The sequence below is a fragment of the Amblyraja radiata genome, chromosome 29, assembly GCF_010909765.2.
Source record: "Amblyraja radiata isolate CabotCenter1 chromosome 29, sAmbRad1.1.pri, whole genome shotgun sequence".
NCBI lineage: Eukaryota > Metazoa > Chordata > Chondrichthyes > Rajiformes > Rajidae > Amblyraja > Amblyraja radiata.
This window is the reverse complement of record NC_045984.1, coordinates 30,765,801-30,792,336: the sequence shown is the minus strand read 5'-3', so window position 1 is coordinate 30,792,336 and position 26,536 is coordinate 30,765,801. Positions and strand designations below refer to the sequence as shown.

The 26,536-nt window shown below is 49.6% G+C and overlaps 1 protein-coding gene across 3 annotated transcripts in view; it reads right to left on the bottom strand.

Annotated features, from left to right (window-relative positions):
- LOC116989604 (KN motif and ankyrin repeat domain-containing protein 1-like) overlaps positions 1-24,202 on the bottom strand; it is a 44,781-nt gene extending 20,579 nt beyond the window's left edge. The window contains exons 1-3 of one of the 3 annotated variants that reach the window (XM_033047156.1): positions 23,931-24,202; positions 4,310-4,411; positions 175-2,061 (exon numbers count right to left, since the gene is read on the bottom strand). In XM_033047156.1, coding sequence (XP_032903047.1) covers positions 175-2,061; positions 4,310-4,346 — 1,924 coding nt within the window. In that variant the 5' untranslated portion in view covers positions 4,347-4,411; positions 23,931-24,202. Of the gene's footprint in view, positions 1-174; positions 2,062-4,309; positions 4,412-16,140; positions 16,351-23,930 lie in introns of those variants that run through there. The other 2 variants (XM_033047158.1, XM_033047157.1) reach the window with 2 other exon arrangements.
- Between the last annotated feature and the right edge of the window lie 2,334 nt (positions 24,203-26,536).

The window sequence follows — 26,536 nt, the reverse complement described above, 5'->3', positions numbered from 1 at the left end:
CTTGTCCTGGACTTCCCCAACATCGGGAACAATCTTCCTGCATCTAGCCTGTCCAACCCCTTAAGAATTTTGTAAGTTTCTATAAGATCCCCTCTCCACTCTCTGTGTGAAAAATGTTTTTTCTCATCTGCATGTCAGTGAGGTGTGTAGTCCAAGGTGTAGTCCGAGACTCACCTTTGGTGGGGCCGACTGTGTGAGGTGGTTCGGGGGGCTTGTCCTCACCTCCCTCCGCGCTCGCCTTTCTCTGACACACCACCTGCAATGAGGTGCTGCAGAGTTTCACCGCCACTCGCCTCTCCTGGACCGTGTCTTTGGTCAGGTTCACTCTGGTCACCCCGTCCTGATACGCGGCGCGGCGAGTCTCTCTCGTCTCCGCGCCCGGACTGCGCTCGGCTGCTGTCCCCTCGCCGCCGGTCGCCACCAGCTGTTCAACAGTGGTCTCCGTTTGTTCGGTGGGGAGGGCTTGATGAATGTCTCTGGCCACCTCTGGTCCCAACCCCCTGAGACACTGACCGTGTACGGGGAGATTGGCGGAGAGGGATGGGTCGTGTGGAACTGGACAAGGATCTGGTCCGACGGAGGCATCCGAGATCTCCAGGTGGTCGCCAACCGCCCGGCTGACCAGCTGGACCTTGGTCTCGGTGCTGGCGTTGACGGTTCGAGGCCGGGCCATCACACTGGCATCGGTCGTCTCCTTGCAAGCGCCGGGCGGCAGCGACCTCAGCTTCAACGTGTTGAGCTGGTGGTGCGCCTCCTCCAGCTCCCCTTCGATCGCAACCATGTTCGCCTTCTGCCCCTCGATGATCTCCTGCAGGAACTCAATCTCCTCCTGAGCCTCGGTGGTCAAGCCCAGCATGGTTTCCACCACCCCAACGCCCACGTGTGTCACCTCCACCTCCGTCCCCACCGCCGCCTCTCCAGTCGGCCTCTCCGACTTGTAGTAGAAGACCACCTGGTCCATGTCCACGTCTTCCCCCACCCCCACCGACCTCAAGGGCGGCTCCTTGCTGGGGGAGGTTGGGGAACCCACCTTGGAGGAGGTTCTGCTCCTGTCCCCCTGGCTCAGTTTCTCTGTCAGTCGCCGGAGCTCCTGGATCTTGCTGGTCCTCTTCTCCTGATGTTGGGCGGCCAAGTCGAGTCGGAGGTCCATCACCATCTTCTGGGCCTCGGGCTGGTAGATCCCCACGTTCCCCGCGCTGTAGGATCGCTGCCTGAGGAGGAGCAGGTCTTCGCCAGGACTGCGCGCCTTGCTCTTCTTCAGCTCCGCCACCAGCTGCCTCTTCTCCTCGCTCACGGCCTGCAGCCTCCTCTCCAGGGACGGGATCTCCTTCACCTGCTCTTCCAGTTCCTTCAGCCTCCTCAGCCCGGTTGCCATCTGCTCTCGGATGTGTTGGAGGTGTCCGGGCGTGATCCCCACGGCCGGCGAGCTCCTCCCGGAGTTGACTGGGCTGAAGCGGAAAAAGCCACCGAAGGGAGGATTGGACACCGAGTTGAGCTCACCGTTCCCCACACAAGGGTCACGTTGAGGACAAGGAGAGACCTGGCTCTGACCGAATGGACCTGCGACCACCTTAGACCCACTGCCGGCCAACCCCAGCCCATCTTCTGAAGTCAACTGCTCCTGTTGAAGCCTGCGGCTGGTCTCCAGTAGAGTCTTCTCCACCCGAATGTTCCTCAGCGAAGACTTTGGAGAAGGAGGTGGAAGGAGGCTGTTGGCCGGCGGGGGCGAGGTGGGGTAAGACGGGTGGCTCCACGTAGGGTCCTTGATCTCATAAGCGGCCGTGTGGGTCCTGAGCTTCGGTGTGGTGGGCAAAGCCTTGTTGTCCTCAAGGCCGGTGGAGGAGGTCAGTGATTCCGTGGATGTCCAGCCGCTGGTGCTGACCGACGGCCTGGCCCGCCGCCTGCGATGGACATTCACTTTCTTCAGCGTGTTCCCACTCTGAATGTCATCGACGTACTTGAGGAAATCCAAGTCCAACTGAAAACCGTAGGGCGTTTCAATGGCGTACGGGCTCTTCTCGCTGTCATCCACCTCGTTGCACAACGCACGGCTGCCCAGATCTGGGGAGACAGTCACTCGCATCAGACACAACAAGTCAGAAGGGCCTGTCCCACTTACGTGATCTTTTCGGCGACTGCCGGCACCCGTCATAGTCGCAGCAGGTGGCCGAAAATGTTCAACATGTTGAAAATCCAGCGGTGACCAGAAAAAGTACGACTCTTTGGGCGACGACTCACGACCGTACAGGCGTCACCCCGCGACCACTGGATATTCAACATGCTGAACATCTTCGCCAACCTGCCGCGACTATGACGGGTGCCGGCAAGTTGCAGAGTAAGTGGGGAAAGGCCCCACGCAACAAGAAGCTCAGCGGGGAGGGGGGGGGGGGGGGGGGATGTAGTTTATTTATCCTTTTATTCTTTTTTTTAAAAATTCATCTAAATTTTATTTATTTATTTATTTACCTGTTTATTTATTTACTTATCTATTTATTTAATTGAATTGAATTGAATACATTGTATTTGCCAAGTATATACACATACAAGGAATTTGCCTTGGTGCTTTGCTCACAAGTAACAACATGATATACAGTAGACAATTAAACATAAAACATTATAATCTAAACATTTATTTATATATTTAATTATTTACCTATTTATATATTTGTTCTTTTATTTGTTCATCTATTTGTCTATCTGTCTGTCTATCTGTCTGTCTGTCTGTCTGTCTGTCTGTCCATCCATCCATCCATCCATCCATCCATCCATCCATCCATCCATCCATCCATCCATCCATCCATCCATCCATCCATCCATCCATCCATCCATCCATCCATCCATCCATCCATCCATCCATCCATCCATCCATCCATCCATCCATCCATCCATCCATCCATCCATCCATCCATCCATCCATCCATCCATCCATCCATCCATCCATCCATCCATCCATCCATCCATCCATCCATCCATCCATCCATCCATCCATCCATCCATCCATCCTTGTACATCTCTCCATGTTTATCTATCCATGTGCACTGGCCCCGCTATCCCCCAGGGCGTCTGTGGGCAGCATGCAGTACTTGTCTAGCATCACCCGGTTGCCAAGGAGGTGTAATATAGATGTCTAATTTTCAGTATATTTGATATTGAAGACTATGTATTCTACTTGGTGCTACCGTGGTGGGTTAGATAAATGTTGTTTTGTGCTGTTCATATTATTCTTGTAAATACTGTAATTGATTACGATTATTTTTGAGTAAAAACAAGAACGCAAGCGCTGCACGTACCTTCCTAACAAGGGCTGAGGAACAACTCACCGACCTGGGGCAGCGGTAGAGTTGCTGCCTTACAGCATTTACAGCGCCAGAGACCCGGGTTCGATCCTGACTACGGGTGCTGTCTGTATGGAGTTTGCACGTTCTCCCCGTGACCTGCGTGGGTTTTCTCCGAGTGCTCTGGTCTCACCCCCACACTCCAAAGACGTGCGGGTTTGTAGGTTAATTGGCATAGTATAATTGTTAATTGTCCCTAGTGTGTGTAAGATGGTGTTAGTGTGCGGGGATCGCTGGTCGGTGCGGACTCGATGGGCCGAAGGGCCTGTTTCCGCACTGTATCTCTAAACACATCTAAACGTCTAGGTAAATCCACTGTTGCAGTTCAGACGGCTGTGGAGGCCAAGTCATTGGATATTTTTAAAGCAGAGATAGATAGATTCTTGATTAGTGCGGGTGTCAGGGGTTATGGGGAGAAGGCAGGAGAATGGGGTTAGGAGGGAAAGATAGATCAGCCATGATTGAATGGCCGAGTGGACTTGATGGGCCGAATGGCCTAATTCTACTCCTATCGCTTATGAATAAACTCCCTCTTAACCCCATCTCTCCCTCCTAACCCTGAAGTACACTAAAGGCCCAATATTCAGAACACTTAAGCAGGCCCTGTACATAGAGCATTATAACAAACTGATACGTTCATAAGTTATAGGAGCAGAATTGGGCCGTTCGGCCCATCAAGTCTACTCCGCCATTCAATCACGGCTGATCTATCTCTCCCTCCTAACCCCATTCTCCTGCCTTCTCCCCGTAACCCCTGACACCCGTACGAATCAAGAATCTATCTATCTCCGCCTTGAAAATACCCACTGACTTGGCCTCCACAGCCTTCTGTGGCGATGAATTCTCGGATTCACCCCCCTCCTCATCTCCTTTCTAAAGGTACGTCCTTTAATTCTGAGACTGTGCCCTCTGGTCCTACACTCTCCCACGATGGAAACATAGTGCGGAGCGAGCTGCCCGAGAGCGTTCCTTACCCGCAATACTCAGGTTCATCCGTGCAGGTTGTGCCATCCTTCATCAGAGGTTCCGAGTGCCCATCAAATCCTAGCGATGGGTCCAGCTGGCACGGGGCAACACTGCAGTAAACATAGTGGAAACGTTTAGTTTAGAGATACAGCGCGGAAACAGGCCCTTCAGCCCACCGTGCCCGCACCGACCAGCGATCCCCGCACACTAACACAACCCTACACACACTAGGGACAGTTTACATTTATACCTAGCCAATTACCCTACAAACCTGTAAGTCTTTGGGGAGTGGAAAAAAACCGAAGACCTTGTAGAAAACCCACACAGGTCACGGGGAGAAGGTGCAAACTCCGCACAGACAGCGCCCGCAGTCGGGATCGAACCTGAGCCTCTGGCGCTGTGAGGCAGCAACTCTACCTCTGCGGCACCGTGTATTTTAATGGTAATATTTGATGTAAGGCATGACTGGATTTACTGATGGGCAGCACACTGGTCCAATGGTACAGGTGCTGCCTTACAGCACCAGAGTACCCGGTTCAATCCTGACTACGGGTGCTGACTTGAGAGAGAGAGAGAGAGAGAGAGAGAGAGAGAGAGAGAGAGAGAGAGAGAGTGAGCGAGAGAGAGAGAGAGAGAGAGAGAGAGAGACTGTTATTTTGTATTGTTTCTTTATTGATAGTTGATATTTGTTTGTGTTTGACATATTTTGCTTGAATAAATAGTTATTTGTGCTCTTAAAATTTTTTTTAAAAAGAGAGAGAGAGAGAGAGTGTTGAACAGAAAGAGAGGGGGAGAAGAAGGGAGGGAGTGGGAACATCAGGACTAGTTGGTGAGAACAAGTGAAAGAGAGAGAGATAAAAACTTCCAGAACAATCTGAGAGAGGAAGGAACGAGTGTTTCCAGAGGCTGCCAGAGTGATGGTGAAGATGTGGTGAAGGAACGTTCTTACACATTCTTTGCTGAGATTTCATGTTGTCGGCCTGAAACACTAGCACTGGTCTTTCTACGGCCCATGACTCGTGCGGCTGTAGTCAATGTAACAGGTGGCTGAATAATACACTGGAGACCACGCTTGTTTCAGTAAAACATATTAGTTTTCACTCCCGACAGATCCCTTTGGACAAGTGGAAAAAAAAAAGGTATTTTGGAGAAAGTGGAGTCATGGAGTCCGTATGGCACAGAACTAGGCCCTTCAGCCCATCCTGACCATGCTGCCCACTGTACCTATCGGCACTAACCACTGGGATAAGGGAAATGGGATGAGTGAATGGGAATAGGATGGGAAACATGATGGACGGAAAGACTCACTGTCATGTCAATATTCTACGTTAAACCCTCACAGTGATGGATTTTGGTTCAGAAGTGATAAGAAGAGAATTAGGCCATTCAATCATGGCTGATCTATCTCTCCCTCCTAAACCCCATTCTCCTGCCTTCTCCCCATAACCCTCGACACCCGTACTAATCAAAAATCTATCTAACTCTGCCTTAAAAATATCCACTGACTTGTCCTGCAGAGCCTTCGGTGGCAAAGAATTCCACAGATTCACCACCCTCTGACTAAAGAAATGTTTCCTCATCTCCTTCCTAAAAGAACATCCTTTAATTCTGAGGCTGTGACCTCTAGTCCTAGACGCTCCCCCATTAGTGGAAACATCCTCTCCACATCCACTCTATCCAAGCCTTTCACTATTCGGTACGTTTCAATGAGGTCCCCCCCTCATTCATCTAAACTCCAGCGAGTACAGGCCCAGTGCCGACAAACGCTCATCATAGGTTAACCGACTAATTCCTAGGATCATTCCTGATCGGTAGGTAACCAAAATCCATTATAAAGAGGTCCTTAATAACGAGGGTTTACTGCACTTATTTCAGACAATGTTTGGCAGTCATTGGGCAACTTGCTCCAAGATATCATTGTTGCAATCACAGCCTTTCTGGATTAATGAGTAATAATACTCACTAGAATACAAAGCACATTTCACATAATATTATTAATTCATATATTAATATCTATCTCTGCCTTAAAAATATCCATCGACTTGGCCTCCACAGCCGTCCCTGGCAATGAATTCCACAGATTCACCACCCTCTGACTAAAGAAATTCCTCCTTATCGAATAGTGAAAGGCCTTGATAGAGTGGATGTGGGGAGGATGTTTCCACTGGTGGGAGAGTCCAGGACCAGAGGTCACAGCCTCAGAATTAAAGGACTTTCCTTTAGGAAGGAGATGAGGAGGAATTACTTTAGTCACAGGGTGGTGAATCTGTTGAATTCATGCCATGGAAGGGTGTGGAGGGCAAGTCAATGGATATTTTAAATGCAGAGGTAGATAGATTCTTAATTAGTACGGGTGTCAGGGGTTATGGGGAGAAGGCAGGAGAATGGGGTTCGGAGGGAGAGATAGTTCAGCCATGATTGAATGGCGGAGTAGACCTGATGGTTTGAATGGCCTAATTCTGCTCTTATAGGGTGTCAATAGATAATAGGTGCAGCAGTAGGCCATTCGGCCCTTCGACCCAGCACCACCATTCAATGTGATCAGTGTCAAGGGTTATGGGGAGAAGGCATGAGAATGAGGTTCGGAGGGAGAGATAGATCAGCCATGATTGAATGGCGGAGTAGACCTGATGGGCCGAATGGCCTGATTCTGCTCTTTTCACACATGACGTTATGAGCAGAGATATTCTGAGCTGGGCCACTGGAGACCGAGGTCTGGGGTGGGGGGAATTTATTTTGGAGCTGGTGTTTCCCAGCTGTGGTTGTTGGCAAGTTTAACAGAAGCACCTCCCAGATCAGTGTCTGTCTCTGCAGCCGGTCTTAGTTACACGCAAGCTGAATCTTAACTGTTTGACAGGATGAACACAAAAGGAGGGGAAATGGAGAATAAAATGAAGAAGAAGCCAGTGAGAAGTAGAAATTTGCAATAATTCCTCTCCCGTGTGTGTAATATATGCAACAAGAATTTTACTCTGCAGTTGTTTAAGAAGGAACTGCAGATGCTGGAAAAATCGAAGGTAGACTAAAATGCTGGAGAAACTCAGCAGGTGAGGCAGCATCTATGGAGCGAAGGAATGGGTGACGTTTCGGGTCGAGACCCTTCTGGAAACTCAGCGGGTGAGGCAGCATCTATGGAGCGAAGGAAATAGGCGACGTTTCGGGTCGAGACCCTTCTTCAGACTTTGCAGTTGCCTATGTGACAGATAAAATACTATTGACTTGACTATTGATGCCTATCCTTGATCTAACTTTACTTTAAGTGTAGTTTAGCTCAGAGCTACAGCGTGGAAACAGGCCCTTCAGCCGACCAATGATCGCCCCGTACACTAACACTGTCCTACACACACTAGGGACAATTTACAATTTTTACCAAAGCCAATTAACCTACAAACCCGCACGTCTTTGGAGTGTGGGAGGAAACCGGAGCACCCGGGGAAAACCCACGCAGGTCACGGGGAGAACGTGCAAACTCCGTACAGACAGCACCCGCACTCAGGATCGAACCTGGGTCTCTGGCGCTGTGAGGCAGCAACTCTACCGCTGTGCAGCCCTTCAAATCTCTGCAAATAACCGCTGTCTGTCTTTCTCTATATATAATAACTTAGTAAGATGTTTACCACCAAAACCTCCCAGATGTTATGAAACATGAGCACATTCGATCAAATGATGTATTCACTGGGATGGAAACTTGGACCTCTCTGCTTGATCCCACCCTATGACCAGCGCTCAGTCCGGCAGTCACAGGCAACGTTCCCCTTGTGCTTGTTGACGATGCCGAGAGTGTCTAAACATTTTAATTCAACCAGTCATCATTGGGCTTTAGAATTAGTAGATACAAGATGGAAATAACCCCCCCTTGCCCACTGAGTCCACTCCGACCAGCGACCACCCCCACATACTAGCACCATCCAACACACACTAGAGACAATTTACAATGTTTTCAAAAGCCAATTAACCTACAAACCCGTACGGCATGAAATAAAGTCATTTTGAGGATTTATTTCCCTTCATGTTATCTCTCCTCCTGTCCTGTCAATTGTCAATTATATACTGTGTCAGGAATTTTTACCCGAGCCATTTCTGCAGGTGTGTTAAGTTTAGAGATACAGCGAGTAAACAGGCCCCCCTTCAGCCTACCGAGTCCACACCGACCAGCGCTCCCCGCACACTAAAGGGCCTGTCCCACTTGAGTGTCAGTTGCGCGTCGGTTACGTGACATCCTAAAAATTGGTTGGCGTGTCGTGACGCGTGGTGAGGCGTGGTGGCGTGTGCAGTAACGCACGGTAACGTGCGGTAAGGCGTGGCGCCCCAGTATTTTGCAATGCTCAAAATCCTCGCGCACCTCCTGCGTGACATATCCCTTGCGCACGCTGACGTACTGATGGCCGATTGCCTTCCTGCAGGTTAGGGCTGCACTGTGGCTCAGCGGCAGAGTTGCTATTCCAACCGAGTAGTAGCGGTCAAATACGGGACAGGGCGGTCCCACACGGGACAAACCAAATTAGCCCAAAATTAGATAAGCGTGGCAACCCTATCCACGGGCCCCCTGGGGGATTTCGGGGACCGCTGGTCACTGCGGTAGGGAGGAGGGGGGGGGGGGGGGGGGGGGGGGGTGGGGGGGGGGGGGGGGGGGGGGGGGGGGTGGAATGTACCCTTAATAAGATTGGGGGAAATGATTATTTTATCATATATTTGATATTGAAGAATATTTGTTTGACTTGTATTATGGTGGTGGGTTTTGTAATGAATTTTTTCATGCTGTACGTAATATAATGGAACAAAAAGCAGTGGCCCCGGAGCTTGGAATGCTGCATCAGTTGGCTGCCGTTCATCCACGAGTAGCTGACACTATCCCAAATTCCAATCTCCGCACCAGTGTTATTCTAACAAGCGACAACCTGTCACTGAGGAGAGCTCGGCATGAGGTTAGTTCCGCTTGAGGATGTTTCGTTTAGTTTAAACCGAAGATAGACACAAAATGCTGGAGTAACTCAGCGGGACAGGCAGCATCACTGGAGAGAAGGAATGGGTGACGTTTCAGGGCGAGACCCTTCCTCAGACCTGGTTTAGAGATACAGCGCAGAAACAGGCCCTTCGGCCCACCGAGTCCGTACTGACCATCGATCCCCATACATTAACATTATCCTACACACACCAGGGACAATATTACATTTTTTACCAAGCCAATTAACCTATAAACCTGTACGTCATTGGAGTGTGGGAGGAAACTGAAGATCTCGGTGAAAACCCACGCAGGTCACGGGGAGAACATGCAAACTCCGTACAGACAGCACCCGTAGTCAGGATCAAACCCGGGTCTCTGGCGCTGTGAGGCAGCAACTCTACCGCTGTGTGTGCTGTGATGTATTTTCCTTCATTTGCTCTTTCCTCTTGTCTTGAAGCACATCGCTTCATTGGTCAGGTTTTTGTTACCTGACCCATCTTTCCAGGTGTGAATAGTTTTACTTAGTTGAGTTTATTGTCACGTGTACCGAGGTACAGCGAAAAGCTTTTTTGTTGCGTGCTATCCAGTCAGCGGAAAGACTATACATGATTACAATAAAGCCGTCCACAGTGCACAGGTTCAGGATAAAGGGGAAACCATTTAAGAATAAGGAGTAAGCCATTTAGAGCGCAGACGAGGAAACACTTTTTCTCACAGAGAGTGGTGAGTCTGTGGAATTCTCTGCCTCAGAGGGCGGTGGGAGCCGGTTCTCTGGATACTTTCAAGAGAGAGCTAGATAGGGTTCTCGAAGATAGCGGAGTCAGGGGAGATGGGGAGAAGGCAGGAACGGGGTACTGATTGTGGATGATCAGCCATGATCACATTGAATGATGGTGCTGGCTGGAAGGGCTGAATGGCCTCCTCCTGCACCTATTGTCTATTGTCTATTTAGTGCATGATCATGCCCAGTAAAGTTCGATTAAAGATAGTCTGAGGGTCTCCAATGAGGTTTTTTGGGAGGTCAGGACCACTCTCTAGTTGATGATAGGATGATTCAGTTGCCTGATAACAGCTGGGAGGAAACTGTCCCTGAATCTGGAGGTGTGCGTTCGTTTTCACACTTCTGTACCTCTTGCCCGATGGGAGAGGGGAGAAGAGGGAGTGACCGGGGGGGGGGGGGGGGGGGGGTGTGACTGGTCCTTGATGATGCTGCTGGCCTTCCCGAGGCAGCGTGAGGTGTAGATGGAGTCAATGGAAGGGAGGTCGGTTTGTGTGATGGTCTGGGCTGCGTCCATAATTCTCTGCAATTTCTTGCGGTCTTGGATGGAGATAGACTCAAAAAAGCTGGAGTAACTCAGCGGGGCAGGCAGCATCTCTGGAGAGAAGGATTGGGTCGAGACCCTTCTTCAGACTGGTCAGGGGACAAGGGAAACGAGAGATATAGACGGTGACGTGGAGAAATATAGAATAAGGAATGAAAGATATGCAGAAAAAGTTACGATGATAAAGTAAACAGGCCAATGTATCCCAACGTTTAAGGAACAGTTAGACAGGTACATGGATAGGACAGGTTTGGAGGGATATGGACCAAACGCGGGCAGGTGGGACTGGTGTAGCTGGGACATTGTTTAAGAAAGAACTGCAGATGCTGGTAAAATGGAAGGTAGGCACAAAATGGTGGAGTAACTCAGCGGGTGAGGCAGCATCTATGGAGCGAAGGAATTGGTGACGTTTCGGGTCGAGACCCTTCTGGGAACTCAGCGGGTGAGGCAGCATCTATGGAGCGAAGGAATTGGTGACGTTTCGGGTCGAGACCCTTCCGGGTCTCGACCCGAAACGTCGCCAATTCCTTCCCTCCATAGATGCTGCCTCACCCGCTGAGTTACTCCAGCGTTTTGTGTGTATCGAAGCTGGGACATTGTTGGCCAGTGCGGGCATGTTGGGCCGAAGGGCCTGTTTCCAGACTGTATCACTCGACGACAAAACTAGTGTACAAGGCAGAGAGAACTATGAAAGAGCACAGCACTCACACAGAGCAGGGGGCTTCAATCGCCCGGAGCCCACTCTGTGGAAGAAGGAGCAGAGATTATAGACTGGCGATGAGTTCTGGTGCTGCAGGCTGCTCGTATCTGTGAGTGAAGTAAATGCCTCAGTGTCTGCCTGTGTGTTGTGCGTCTCTGAACATATTCCTGTCTGAGGGTTTAGCCAGAGGGGTGAGTAGGGATCCGAGCTGCAATTAATGTGCAATCAACCCCACTCGACAGTTTTCTATCAAGGAGTTTAGCTTTCCCCTTCTCTCCACCCAATGAGATGGATTTAAGGATAAGGATAAGGGGGAAATCGTTTAGGACTGAGATGAGAAGAAAAAAAATTCACACAGAGAGTGGTGAATCTCTGGAATTCTCTGCCACAGAATGTAGTTGAGGCCACAGTTCATTTGGCTATATTTCAGAGGGAGTTAGATGTGGCCCTTGTGGCTAAAGGGATCAGGGGGTATGGAGAGAAGGCAGGTATAGGATACTGAGTTGGATGATCAGCCATGATCATATTGAATGGCGGTGCAGGCTCGAAGGGCCGAATGGCCTCTACTCCCGCACCTATTTTCTATGTTTCCATGATTGCCCGATGACCCTGTGATGCTCTGCTTTCACTCACCCTGTGGCTAACTACTTAAACCCCTGTCCCACGGTACGCGTTCATTCCAAGATCTCTCCCGAGTTTGCCCTGATTCGAACTCGTAGATTTACGGTAATGGCCGCTCGTCGGTACTCGGGGCTCTTGTGGACATTTTTCAACGTGTTGAAAAATCTTCACGGGTCTTCCCGTGCTTACCTGCCGTTAGCGAGTCATCCCGAGTACCTGCCGTTAGCGCTAAGAGACGTCCCCGAGCTCCGACGTACCCGCTACGTTCATTCTCCGTGCTTACCACGAGTTTGATTTTTTTTAAACTCGGGAGAGCTCTTGGAATGAACTCGTACCGTGGGACAGGGCTTTTAGCACATTCACTGAGGGGACAGTGTGACACGCTCATAAAACAGCAGACTCACTCACTGGCCTCTCCCAGCATAGAGTGGCAGAGTTAAGCTCCTGTCCCACGACTACAGACGACTAGGCTGTTGCCACATGGTTGCCGGGGTGTTGCCTGTATGGCCGTGAGTCGTCTCCTCAGTCGCTCAAAGAATCGTAGTGTTTTTCTGATCGTCGCTGGATTTTGAAATGTTCAAATCTTATCGGCGACAGTCAGTTTGACGCCTGAGGAAGGACATTGTTGCCATAGAGGGAGTACAGAGAAGGTTCACCAGACTGATTCCTGGGATGTCAGGACTTTCATATGAAGAAAGACTGGATAGACTCGGCTTGTACACGCTAAGATTGAGGGGGGATCTTATAGAAACTTACAAAATTCTTAAGGAGTTGGAAAGGCTAGATGCAAGAAGATTGTTCCCGATGTTGGGGAAGTCCAGAACTAGGGGTCACAGTTTAAGGATAAGATGGAAGTCTTTTAGGACCGAGATGAGAAAATCACTTTTTACACAGAGAGTGGTGAATCTGTGGAATTCTCTGCCACATAAGGTAGTTGAGGCCAGTTCATTGGCTATATTTAAGAGGGAGTTAGATCTGGCCCTTGTGGCTAAAGGGATCAGGGGGTATGGAGAGAAGGCAGGGATGTTGATACTGAGTTGGATGATCAGCCATCATCATATTGAATGGCGGTGCAGGCTCGAAGGGCCGAAGGACCTACTCCTGCACCTATTTTCTATGTTTCTATGCTTGACTTCTCCTGACGTAGGTGTTGTCGTAGGTTGTCGTTGGTGCTGACTCATTTTTTGTTGTTGTTAAAGTAATGATTCTATTTCAAATTTGATGTCGAAGGGGGTTCAGTCCTGCTACAACTATGACAGTCGCCGACAGTCGCCTAAAAATAGCCTAAGTGGGACAGGCTCATTAGACATCGCAGAAAGTCAAGAGTCTTTACGTTAGACTACAGCGTGGAGACGGGCCATTTGGCCCACCAGGTCAGAGAGTGGTGAGTCTGTGGAATTCTCTGCCTCACCCTGTACACTAACACTACCCGACACACACTAGGGTCATTTTTACATTTATACCAAACCAATTAACCTACCAACACGTACGTCTTTGCAGTGTGGGAGGAAACCGAAGATCTCGGAGAAAAACCTACGCAGGTCACGGGGAGAACGTGCATACTCCGCACAGACAGCACCCGTGGTCAGAATCGAACCCGGGTCTCTGGCGCTGTGTGAGGCAGCAACTCTACCGCTGCGGCACCACGGATCTGACCGGATAGGAGGAGCAAGGCCGTTGGGAGAGGAGTGATCGGCTGCGGGACGTGCCCCTGGACCTCCAGCGAGGAGAGGAGAGGAGGGGAGAGGGACCTGGGTTCGCTGGTCGATTCACAGGTGAATGAATGAAGTTTAGTGGCCAATTATTCACATACAAGGAATTTGCCTTGGTGCTCCGCCCGCAAGTGACAACATGACATGCAGTGACAGTTAGGAATGATACATAAGGTGCAAGCGAAGGTGACGGCTGTAGGCCGTGCAGCAGCCTGGGGCTCGCCTGGATCGGGCCCCGCTCACAACAACTAGAGCGTTGACTGGACTTTGAAAACTGGGCCAAAACAGTAGACTATTTCTGCACTATATGCAATCTTCCCACACTCCAAACACGTGGAGGTTTGTCGCTTAATTGGCCTCTGTAAATTGCCCATGGAGTGTAGGATACAACTAGTGTACGGGGTGATCGCTGGCCGGCACGGGCTCGGTGGGCCGAAGGGCCTGTTTCCACGCTGTATAAAGATACAAACCCAAACTCGTTTTTCCACAGTAAAACGAAATAAAAGTAACAAAGAGAGAAGTGTTAGGGTTAGGGACAAGTTAAACACGGGTCTGTTTGCTCCCAACGTCTATAATTCAATAACACAATGCGGGTGAGGGGTGCAGGATCGGGGGAAGGATCTCTGCCGTAAATTACATATCTCCCGAAGGCACTAAATGGCCACATCCTGTAGAATCCATTGTGCTGGAATATGCAACAGGAAATTCACATAACCTCGTCAGCCTCGAAACCGAGCCCTCTGTACTGATCACTGAGTGAGTTGTTGTGTTGTGGAGAATGAACATGGAACATAGAACAGTTCATGAGCCATGGACGGTAGACAAAAGTGCTGGAGAAGCTCAGCGGGTGCAGCAGCATCTATGGAGCGAAGGAGATAGGCAACGTTTTGGGCTGAAACCCTTCTTCAGATGAGGAGGAATTTCTTTAGTCAGAGGGTGGTGAATCTGTGGATTTCATCGCCACCGAAGGCTGTAGAGGCCACGAGTCAATGGATATATTTTAAGGCAGAGATAGACTGATTCTTGATTAGTAAGGGTGTCAGGAGTTATGGGGAGAAGGCAGGAGAATGGGGTTAGGAGGAGAGGAGATAGATCAGCCGTGATTGAATGGCGGAGTTGACTTGATGGGCCGAATGGCTTATTTCCGCCCCTATCACTTATGACATTATTTCTCCGTTCCAGCAGATGCGACGTGCGTTTGTGAAAAGACATTCTTGTTGGGGGTTTTATTAAATCCCGTTTGTCAGAGGAAGTCTTTGTCCTTCAAAAAGTAACAGGAAAGGCAGCATTGAAGGCAGCTCAGAGTAGCACTTCCACCCCATTGTGGGAAGTGTATAAACTAGCCCGACTCGAGGATGTGATGTGAGCCACTGCATTGTTTTAGCCACAGATGTTTCCTTCAGAGGGCGGAACTCAAAACAATTGGAATCCGTGACCTCTCAGCGAAGATTTGGGAAAAGCTGGAGTTGATTATCAAGGGGCCTTGCTGTCAGCTGGGTACAAAGTGTGGAGGCTGCTACAATCCCCCTCGATGAAGAAACACAGATCTCTCCGCTCTTCAGATGTGTTTTGTTTTAGATGGAGTTTTAAAAAACAACGCTCTTTGGATCAATGAGACAATTGGGCAGTATGTTGGCGACGGTGGTTTGTCAGTAAACTGGCTTTAAATGACATTGTTCACTTTAGTTTAGAGATACAGCGCGGTAAACAGGCCCTTCGGCCCACCGAGTCTGCACCGACCAGCGATCCCCGCACATTGACACTATCCCACACGCACCAGGGACAATTTTACATTGGCACCAAGAAAATTAATCTGCAAATTAACCTTTGGAGTGTGGGAGGAAACCGAAGATCTCGGAGAAAAACCCACGCCGGTCATGGGGAGAACCATAGACAATAGACAATAGGTGCAGGAGTTGGCCATTCGGTCCTTCGAGCCAGCTCCGCCATTCAATGTGATCGTGGCTGATCATCCCCAATCAGTACCCCGTTCCTGCCTTCACCCCATATCCCCTGACTCCACTATCTTTAAGAGCCCTATCTAGCTCTCTCTTGAAAGCATCCAGAGAAACTGCCTCCACGGCCCTCTGAGGCAGAGAATTCCACAGACTCACCACTCTCTGTGAGAAAAGGTGTTTCCTCACCTCTGTTCTAAATGGCTTACTCCTTATTCTTAAACTGTGGCCCCTGGTCCTGGATTCCCCCAACATCAGGAACATGTTTCCTGCCTCTAGCATGTCCAAACCCTTAACAATCTTATATGTTTCAATAAGATACCCTCTCATCCTTCTAAACTCCAGAGTGTACAAGCCCAGCTGCTCCATTCTCTCAGCATATGACAGTCCCGCCATCTCGGGAATTAACTTTGTAAACCTACGCTGCTCTCCCTCAATAGCAAGAATGTCTTTCCTCAAATTAGGGGACCAAAACTGCACACAATGCAATGTACAAACTCCGTACAGACAGCACCCGTGGTCGGGATCGAACCCGGGTCTCTGGCGCTGTGAGGCAGCAACTCTACCGCCGCTGATACACTTACCACACTGGATACTTGAGAGAAAGGGCAAGGTGTCAGTGATGTGGTCCCAGCCCAGACGCAGAATGTGACTGCTCTCGTCTCCAAAACTATCGTTCCACTTTGCACAGTCGCTGTGTGGTCATGAATTGTCGGGGAAATTGAATTTCTTTCAAATTCAGTTTTCTTCTCCTCTTTAGACCTTATCTTTATCTTTTCCCCTTCACCATGAACCCATGCCCTCTGTTCCTCGACTCCCCTGCTCTGGGCAAGAGAGTCTGTGCATCTACCCGATCTATTCCTCTTATGATCTTATCCAGCCTTCTCCCCGTATCCCTTCACCATTAAAGTGTGGAGCGGTTGTAATAGGTGATTGTAGATCTGCTTCTGTGGGCCAGCACGCAACTAGTCGCCTGAGTTGGCCTCTGTCAGTCGGCTGGTGATATATGACAACACTGGATACATTGACTGGACCACCAGCATTCTTTGGGCTGTGTGCTTCCTCTGTGTGTGACTCTCTCTACTTGTCTCCCCTCTACACAAGACTCCACTGTTGGGCCAGTTCAAGGCAACCGATTGATTCCGTGACACTTTGGGGAACTCTCATCTTTTTGAGAAAAAAAAAAGCCTGGCCTTTCATTGCTGGCTGCATTGTTGCCGGCGCTTGTTGGTTGGGCCCCCGGTGAAGGTCCACATTCCCCGGGGCGGGCGGGTGTTAGGCCGGGCGGGCGACAGCTGCGAACTGTCGCCCACCACATTCCCAGCAACGAAAAAAAAACAGAAAGCCCCAGAACAAATGCATTAACATCGCATTTCACAGCCAGCGATTCAGCTACAGTGAGAGGCCAAACCCCACGGGGGGACCGTCATGCCCAGGAATGTTTCAAAACTGCGGGGTCATAAACAACAGAAGATCGACACAAAATGCTGGAGTAACTCAGCGGGACCGGCAGCATCTCTGGAGAGAAGGAATGGGTGACGTTTCGGGCCGAGACCCTTCTTCAGACTAAGCAACCAGACTTTTGAAAGTCAGCACCAAAGATCCTAGATAGATCACTCGACGAAAAAGTCGTAGTACGGTCACGGGCAGATTCGTGGGTAATTTTCGGCCCCATTTCCGTAACCGGTTTCCGTCTCCGCACCAGAGGTCCCACCGTAGCGGAGCAGAGATACTAGCGCGGAGACGGAAGCCGGTTACGGAAACATCCTCGTAAAAATAAAAGTTCTTTGGGAAAAATCTTAGAAACATGGAAACATAGGAAATAGGTGCAGGAGTAGAGGCCATTCGGCCCTTCGAGCCGGCACCGCCATTCAATATGATCATGGCTGATCATCCAACTCAGTATCCTGTACCTGCCTTCTCTCCATACCCCCTGATCCCTTTAGCCACAAGGGCCACATCTAACTCCCTCTTAAATATAGCCAATGAACTGTGGCCTCAACTACCTTCTGTCTTCTCCTGTCATCTCCTCAACTACCTTCTCCTCATTTTCAGAATTTTAATTTATTAACACCAACTGTTCTCCCGCAACGTTGATTACACTGCGAGTCGGGTCGGGTCGGGTCCGGTTACGGAAATGGATGATAAAAAGGCCTACGTTCCGGTCCGTTGCGTACTACACGTCAGCCCGTTGCATTTCGCAGGAGTGGTCTATCTTGCTCCGCTATAGGGTCTTTGATCAACACCACCCATCAACTTCACCCCTAGATCGGACTTTGCTGGCTTTGCCTTGCACTAAAATTTATTCCCTTATCGTATACGCTGTGAATGGCTCGATTGTAATTGTGTATTGTCTTTCCGCAGACTGGATAGCACGCAACAAAGGCTTTTCACTGTACCTTGGTACACGTGACAGTAAGCGAAAATGGACAACAAAACAAGTTCTCTCTTCTTTGTTGAGGAATGCAGCCGAGAGTCCCAGCTGATCCCAGGCAGGTGGTATGTCTGTGGTTTACACCAGCTGTCACTTCCACACTCCCAGCCAAGTCAAGGCTGGACCTAGTCTAATTAAGGTGTAACATACAGCCAGTCGCCGAGACTCATTCTCCCTCCATTAGGAAAATAGTCAGCGACTTCATAAAATCACAAGATCATATGAGCAGAATCAGGCCATTCGGCCCATCAAGTCTACTCCGCCATTCAATCATGCAATCAATCTCTGAGGGCGGTGGAGGCCGGTTCTCTGGATGCTTGCAAGAGAGAGCTCGATAGGGCTTAAAAATAGCGGAGTCAGGGGATATGGGGAGAAGGCAGGCACGGGGTACTGATTGGGGATGATCAGCCATGATCACATTGAATGGCGGTGCTGGCTCGAAGGGCCGAATGGCCTACTCCTGCACCTATTGTCTATTGTCTATCATGGCTGATCTATCTCTCCCTCCTAACCCCATTCTCCTGCCTTCTCGCCATAACCCCTGACACCCGTACTGATCAAGAATCAGTCTATCTCTGCCTTAAAATATATCCATTGACTCGTGGCCTCCACAGCCTTCGGTGGCAAAGAATTCCACAGATTCACCACCCTCTGACTAAAGAAATTCCTCCTCATCTCCTTCCTAAAGGAACGTCCTTTAACGTCCCTGTCTGAATCTGGGGCTGGAGGTCACGGAGGTGGGGCACAGGGAGAGTTGAAGATCGAGACTGAGACAGAGATCGAGTCACTCACAATGGTCTGTATCCGCCCCCCCCTCCCGCCTCTGTTCTGCAAGTCATTACATTACATTACATTACATTACAATACATGATTCTCAGATGCAGTGTCTACATGCAGCAGGGAGCTGGCAGCCACGGCTGCTGGAACACACTGTCCTGCCAGAGCCTCTCTGTCACTGCCAAAGGGTGCGGCGTCTGCAACACCCTGCCCCAGAGAGTGGTTACACACAACCGTTCATTCATGGAACGTGTACACACACACACACACCGACATACACACGCATACATACATATATACACACATATACACATGTACAGACACACACACACATACACACATACACACCGACATACACATGCATACATACATATATACACACATATACACATGTACAGACACACACACACATACATATACACACACACACATATGTACACACATATATACACACACATATATACACACATATACACACACACACACATCCACCTCACACACATATATACACACACACATATACATACACACACACATATATACACACACACATATACACACACACATATATATACACACATATTTACCCATATATATACATACACACACACATCATACATATACACATACACATATAAACGGACATACAGACACATAAATATATACACATATGCACACACACACACAGATACACATATACAAGCACACAGACACACACACACATATACACGCCCAAACACAAAACGCATGCACATACACACACACACAAACCACATACAGACATATATACCCACATATGCACACACACACACACACACACACACGCGCACACACACACACACACACACACACACACACACACACACACACACACACACACACACACACACACACGCGCGCACACACACACACACGCGCACACACACACACACACACACACCTAGCAGTGCCACACCTCTGTACAAGGTGTGTATAAGCCTTTCCCCATCACACTGATACACCTGGAAGCTGGCGTGCGTTCCCCCAGCAACTGTCTCAGTGGAATCGGGCGTCACGGCGGCACAGCGGGTAGAGCTGCTGCCTCACTGCGCTGGAGACCCGGGTTCGATCCTGGCTGCAGGTGCTGTCTGTGCGGAGTTTGTACGTCCCTCCCATGACCCGCAGGGGTTTTCTCCAGGTGCTCCGGTTTCCTCCCACACTCCATAGATGTATTTGATGTTTAACAGTAAGGAATACGTGTCAATTTTGAACAATGGTGGTGAGAGTTTGGTTATTGATTGTTGCGTAAATATTACTTAATGTAAATAAAATTTGTTTTGATTTTTTTAAATGTACAGATTTATAAGTTAATTGGCTTCTGTAAATTGCCCTGAGTGTGCAGGGATGGAACGAGTGTACTGGCTGGTGCCGACTTAAGAGCCCGTCTCCACACTGTATCTCTAAACTAAACTAAACTAAACATGGATTTGATTCACAGCTCAGTGTCCAGCTGTGGTCCCAGCATCATCTGGGCAGCGGGTCAGAGTCTGTGGTCACTGCCGCCGGTCATTCACCTCCCTTCAACCTCAGCAATGTTCCCAGCCAACACAATTCGCAGAAATGGACACAAAGTGCTGGAGTAACTCAGCGGGTCAGGCAGCATCTCTGGAGATAACGGATAGCTGACCCAAAACGTCACTTGTCTATGTATCTGTATATCTCAGTTGTAAGGGAGGAACTGCGGATGCTGGTTTAGGCCGGAGGGAGACATATAAAACAAAGAAACATTGAAAATGGGTGCAGGAGTAGGCCATTCGGCCCTTCGAGCCAGCAATGCCATTTAATATGATCATGGCTGATCATCCAAATTCAGTACCCCCCCCGTTCCTGCTTTTCCCCCCACGTTCCTTTAGCCCTAAGAGCTATATCCAACTCTCTCTTGAAAACATCCAGTGAATTGGCCTCCACTGCCTTCTGTGGCAGAGAGTTCATCAGATTTACAACTCTCTGGGTGAAAATGGTTTTCCATATCTCAGTCCCAAATGGCCGACCCCTTATTTTTAAACTGTGTGACCCCTGGTTCTGGACTCCCCCAACATCGGGAACATTTTTCCTGCATCTAACCTGTCCAATCCCTTAAGAATGTTATATGTTTCTATAAGATTCCCTCTCATCCTTCTAAATTCCAGTGAATACAAGCCCAGCCGCTCCATTCTTTCATCGTATGACAGAACCACCATCCCGGGAACTAACCTGGTGAACCTACGCTGCACTCCCTCAATAGCAAGGATGTCCTTTCGCAAATTTGGAGACAAAATCTGCACACAATACTCCAGGTGTGGTCTCACCAGGGCCCTGTACAACTGCAGTAGGACCTCCTTGCTCCTAAACTCAAATCCTCTCACAATGAAGGCCAACACGCCATATGCTTTCTTCACTGCCTGCTGTACCTGCATGTTTACTTTCAGTGACTGATGTACAAGGACACCCAGGTCTTGTTGCATCTCCCCTTTTCTTAATCTGACAGCATTCAGATAATAATCTGTCTTCTTGTTCTTGCCACCAAAGTGGATAACCTCACATTTATCCACAATTAACTCAGCGGGACAGGTAGCATCTCCGGATAGAAGAGTATCGACCCAAAACGTCACCCATTCCTTCTCTCCAGAGATGCTGCCTGTTACTGGGTTACTCCAGCATTTTGTGTCTATCTTCGGAGGTCAGGCTGGGACTCGCTCCTCTCCGCACATCAACCTATTGATTTCCAAATATTACTTGGGAATATTACTTCTCCGAAGTATTTTATCGTGATGCACCACAGCTCGGTTTGGGAACAGCTCCAAGACCCCAAGAAGTTGCAGTGAATTGTGGACGCAGCCCAGACCATCACACAAACCAACCTCCCTTCTGTTGACCCCCATCTACACCTCACGCTGCCTCGGCAAGGCCAGCAGCATCATCAATGATGATTCGCACCCCGGCCACTCCCACTTCTCCCCTCTTTGCCACAGAAGATGGTGGAGGCCAAGTCAGTGGATATTTTTAAGGCAGAGATAGATAGATTCTTGATTAAGAAGGAACTGCAGATGCTGGAAAATCGAAGGTAGACAAAAATGCTGGAGAAACTCAGCGGGTGCAGCAGCATCTATGGAGCGAAGGAAATAGGCAACGTTTCGGCACACTCACCCGCTGAGTTTTTCCAGCATTTTTCTCTACCTTAGATTCTTGATTAGCAAGGGTGTCAGGGGTTATGGGCAGAAGGCAGGAGAATGGGGTTAGGAGGGAGAGTTAGATCAGCCATGATTGAATGGCGGAGTGGACTTGATGGGCCGAATGGCCTAATTCTTCTCCTATCACTTATGACCTTAGTTTAGAGATACAGCGTGGAAACAGGCCATTCAGTCCACCGTGTCTGCGCCCACCAGCGACCACCCCATACACTAGCACTATCCAACACACACACACACACACACACACTAGGGACAACTTACAGAAGCCAATTAACCTACAAAATCTGCACATCTTTGACAATATATTCACACCCTTCATCCAGCGAGGCATGGGGCAGTATAACACGGCAACCAAAGCTACACCAGCAATTCCTAAAGATGATGAATGACAATTCAGCTATGTTATAGCACTGAATGAAACACAGTGTAACGTATCTGCTCACACCCATCCTGCAGACCACACTCTCACCAACACACACTCACACCGGTCCAGTGCAGTGTAACACACACTCACACTAGTCCTGGGCAGTGTAAAGATACTTACACACGCGTGGACAGTGTAACACACACCCACACTGCACAGTGTAATACACACTCACACTAGCCCCAGTCAGTGTAAACACGCTCACACTAGTCCCACACGGTGTAAACACGCTCACACTAGTCGCAGACAGTGTAAACACGCTCACACTAGTCCCACACGGTGTAAACACGCTCACACTAGTCGCAGACAGTGTAAACACACTCACACTAGTGCCAGATAGTGTAACACATACACCAGTCCCAGTCAGTGTAAACAGGCTCACACCTTAGTGGACAGAGTACACACCCCCACCCCCAGAGAGTAACATATTCATACCCCAGTAAGCGTAACGCACGCACCCAGAGTGTGTAACACACACTTACACCCATCCCGGGCCGTGTAACACACACTCACACCCGTCTTGAACAGTGTCTCACACACACACACTCACAACGGACTTTGATCACGGCTGCAGTTGACATGATATTTTTACCATGTACCGCACCCCCAAACCTTGAGCAGCTGGAGCATGGATCCGATCCCTCACACACACACACACACACAAACAGGCACACACAAACACACACACACAGGCGCACGCACACAAACTCAAACACACAGGCACAAACACACACACACACAGGCACACACACACAGGGACACACACACAAACAAACACACACCCACACACACACACACACATTTCACACACATTGGTCATGGTTCTCCACACCAGCGGCCTACAGGTTGTATCTCCCGGCTACACGCAGATTGTGGTCAAGGAACCACCGAGCAGCGCCACACTGTCTCTCTGCTGGATTCAGACGAGGGGTGGCACGGGACACCGCTGGGTCCTGCCAGCTTTTACGGTCCAGGACATCCCACTCGCTCCCCCACTCCCTCTCTCCCTCTCTTCATTTCTCCTTCCCTCTCTCTCCCCTTCCCTCTCCATCTCCTTCCCCTCTCTCCCGCCTCCTCTCTCTCTCTCTCTCTCTCTTCCTTTCTCCTTCCCTCTCTCTCCCCTTCCCTCTCCATCTCCTTCCTCTCTCTCCCGCCTCTCTCTCTCTCTCCCTCTCTCTTCCTTTCTCCTTCCCTCTCTCTCCCCTTCCCACTCCAACTCCTTCCTCTCTCTCCCGCCTCCTCTCTCTCTCTCTCTCTTCCTTTCTCCTTCCATCTCTCTCCCCTTCCCTCTCCCCCCTCCCTTCCCCCTCCCTCTCTCTTTCCCCTCTCTCCTTCCCTCTCTCTCCCTCTGTCTCTTTCCTTCCACCTCTCCCTCTCTCTCTCTTTCTCTCCTTCTCCCTCTCCATCTCTCCCTCCCTCTCTCCCCAGCCCCGGCCGTGTGTAACTGACCCCAGGAGACAGCCGCATCGCCGGTGGAGATAGATGTCCTCCCCCCCTCGCCCAGAACATCAGTGTAAATACAAGACTCACAGATAAGTGGCCGCTTGGTTCCCCCGCCAGACGGTGGAGATTCCTGGCACTCAGTGTCCCGGCTTCACCAGCTTCCAGCAGCGGGGTTGGGCGACACAGACACACACAGACACACACACGGGCTTGTGAGAGCAGGTCCCCCTCAATGCCAACTCCAGGAGGACAGATAGATGTGCAGGAGGAGGCTCCGGTCCGTGTGGAGCTGCCCCGGGTGTGGACTGAGATCACACTGCATTCATTCCCCCTCAGTTTCCGACACACCGCTTCCTTCTGTGTCATCATAAGTAACGCCTTGTGATGACTTCTCATCTCATCTCATCTCCCTCCCTCTCGCACCTCGCCACCAGTCTGAAGAAGGGTCTCGACCCGAAACGTCACCCATTCCTTCTCTCCACAGATGCTGCCTGTCCCGCTGAGTTACTCCCAGCATTTTTTCCCGGTGTAAACTCCTACACATGTTCAGATGTGATAGGAGCAGAATTAGGCCGTTCGGCCCATCCAGTTTCTTCTGCCATTCAGTCATGGCTGATGCATCTTTCCCTCTCAACCCCATTCTCCTGCCTTCTCCCCATAACCCCTGACACCCGTTCTAATCAAGAATCTGTCAATCTTAAAAATACCCAATCACTTGGCCTCCACAGCCGTCTGTGGCAAATAATTCCACAGATTCACCACCCTCTGACTAAAGAAATTCCTCCTCATCTTTTATCTAAAGGATCGTTCTTTAATTCTAAGGCGATGACCTCTGGTCCTGGACTCTCCCACCAGTAGAAACATCCTCTCCACATCCACTCTATTCAGGCCTTTCACTACTCAGTAAGTTTCTTCCTAAACTCCAGCGAGAACAGGCCCAGTGGCGTCAAACCCTTGTCATAGGTTAACCCACTCATTCCTGGGATAATTCTCGTGAACCTCCCTGCACCACCTCCAGAGTCAGCACATCCTTCCACAGATGGTGCCTCAGATGTCTTGATGGCACCCAACCAAGTAGAGATGGTTGAAAGCTTCAAGTTTCCAGGGGATTGATGTCACCAGCAATTTGTCCTGGACCAGCCATGTCGAAGTTAGAATCAAGAACACACACCGACATCTCGACTTCCTTCGAAGGCTGAGTTGGGCATGTCCTTCTGCAGTTGTACAGAGCCCTAGTGAGACCACACCTGGACCACACATTGTGAGCAGTTTTGGTCCCCTAATTTGAGGAAGGACATTCTTGCTATTGAGGGAGTGCAGCGTAGGTTTACAAGGTTAATTCCCGGGATGGCGGGACTGTCGTATGCTGAGAGAATGGAGCGGCTGGGCTTGTACACTCTGGAGTTTAGAAGGATGAGAGGGTATCTCATTGAAACATATAAGATTGTTAAGGGCTTGGACACGCCATTCAATATGATCATGGGCTGATCGTGGTAGACACAAAATGCTGGAGTAACTCAGCGGGACAGGCAGCGTCTATGGAGAGAAGGAATGGGTGACGTTTCGGGTCGAGACCCTTCTTCAGACTGAGAGTCGGGGGGGAGAGGGAAACACGGAGAAATGGAGGGGCAAGGTGTGAAAACGAGGCATCAAAGGGGACAAAGATCAAGGGAGATATAGAATACATCATTGTTAGCTATGGGAAGGTGACAACGAAGCAAACAAAGAAAACATTTAATCAGGGGGACGGTGGGAGTGGTCGGAGAACTAGGAAGGGGGAGGGATGGAGAGAGAGGGAAAGCAAGGGTGGCTTGCAGTTAGAGAAGTCAATATTCACACCACTGGGGTGTAAGCTGCCCAAGCGGAATATGAGATGCTGTTCCTCCAATTTGCCCTGGGCCTCACTCTGACAGTGGAGGAGGCCCAGGACAGAAAGGCCAATAGGTAATAGACAATAGGTGCAGGAGTAGGCCATTCGGCCCTTCAAGCCAGCACCGCCATTCAATGGGATCATGGCTGATCATCCCCAATCAGTACCCCGTTCCTGCCTTCTCCCCATATCCCCTGACACCACTATCTTTAAGAGCCCTATCTAGCTCTCTCTTGAAAGTATCAGTGTGGGAATGGGAGGGGGAGTTAAAGTGTTTAACAACCGGGAGATGATGTAGATTTAAGAGGACTGAGCTGAGGTGTTCAGGTGTTATCTCTACACAAACTACTGCATGTATGTACCATGTAGAGGTGCAGCCACAAACATTGCAAATTGCACGATTCATAAGAACTCAATCAACTCAACACCAAAATTCAATCAAATCACATGACAAAAAAAAGAATTTTGAGTATGTTTTAATTCCATATAAAACTGACCTTGCTCAGCTGACAATGGCCTGTTTCCATTCTCATCTTTACTCTTTGGCATTTCTTTCATTCATTGTTCAAGAGGGAACTGCAGATGCTGGAAAATCGAAGGTGGACAAAATTGCTGGAGAAACTCAGCGGGTACGGCAGCATCTATGGAGCGAAGGAAATAGGCAACGTTTCGGGACGAAACCCTTTGGGTTTCGACCCGAAACGTTGCCTATTTCCTTTGGGTTTCGGCCCGAAACGTTGCCTATTTCCTTTGGGTTTCGGCCCGAAACGTTGCCTATTTCCTTCGCTCCATAGATGCTGCCGTACCCGCTGAGTTTCTCCAG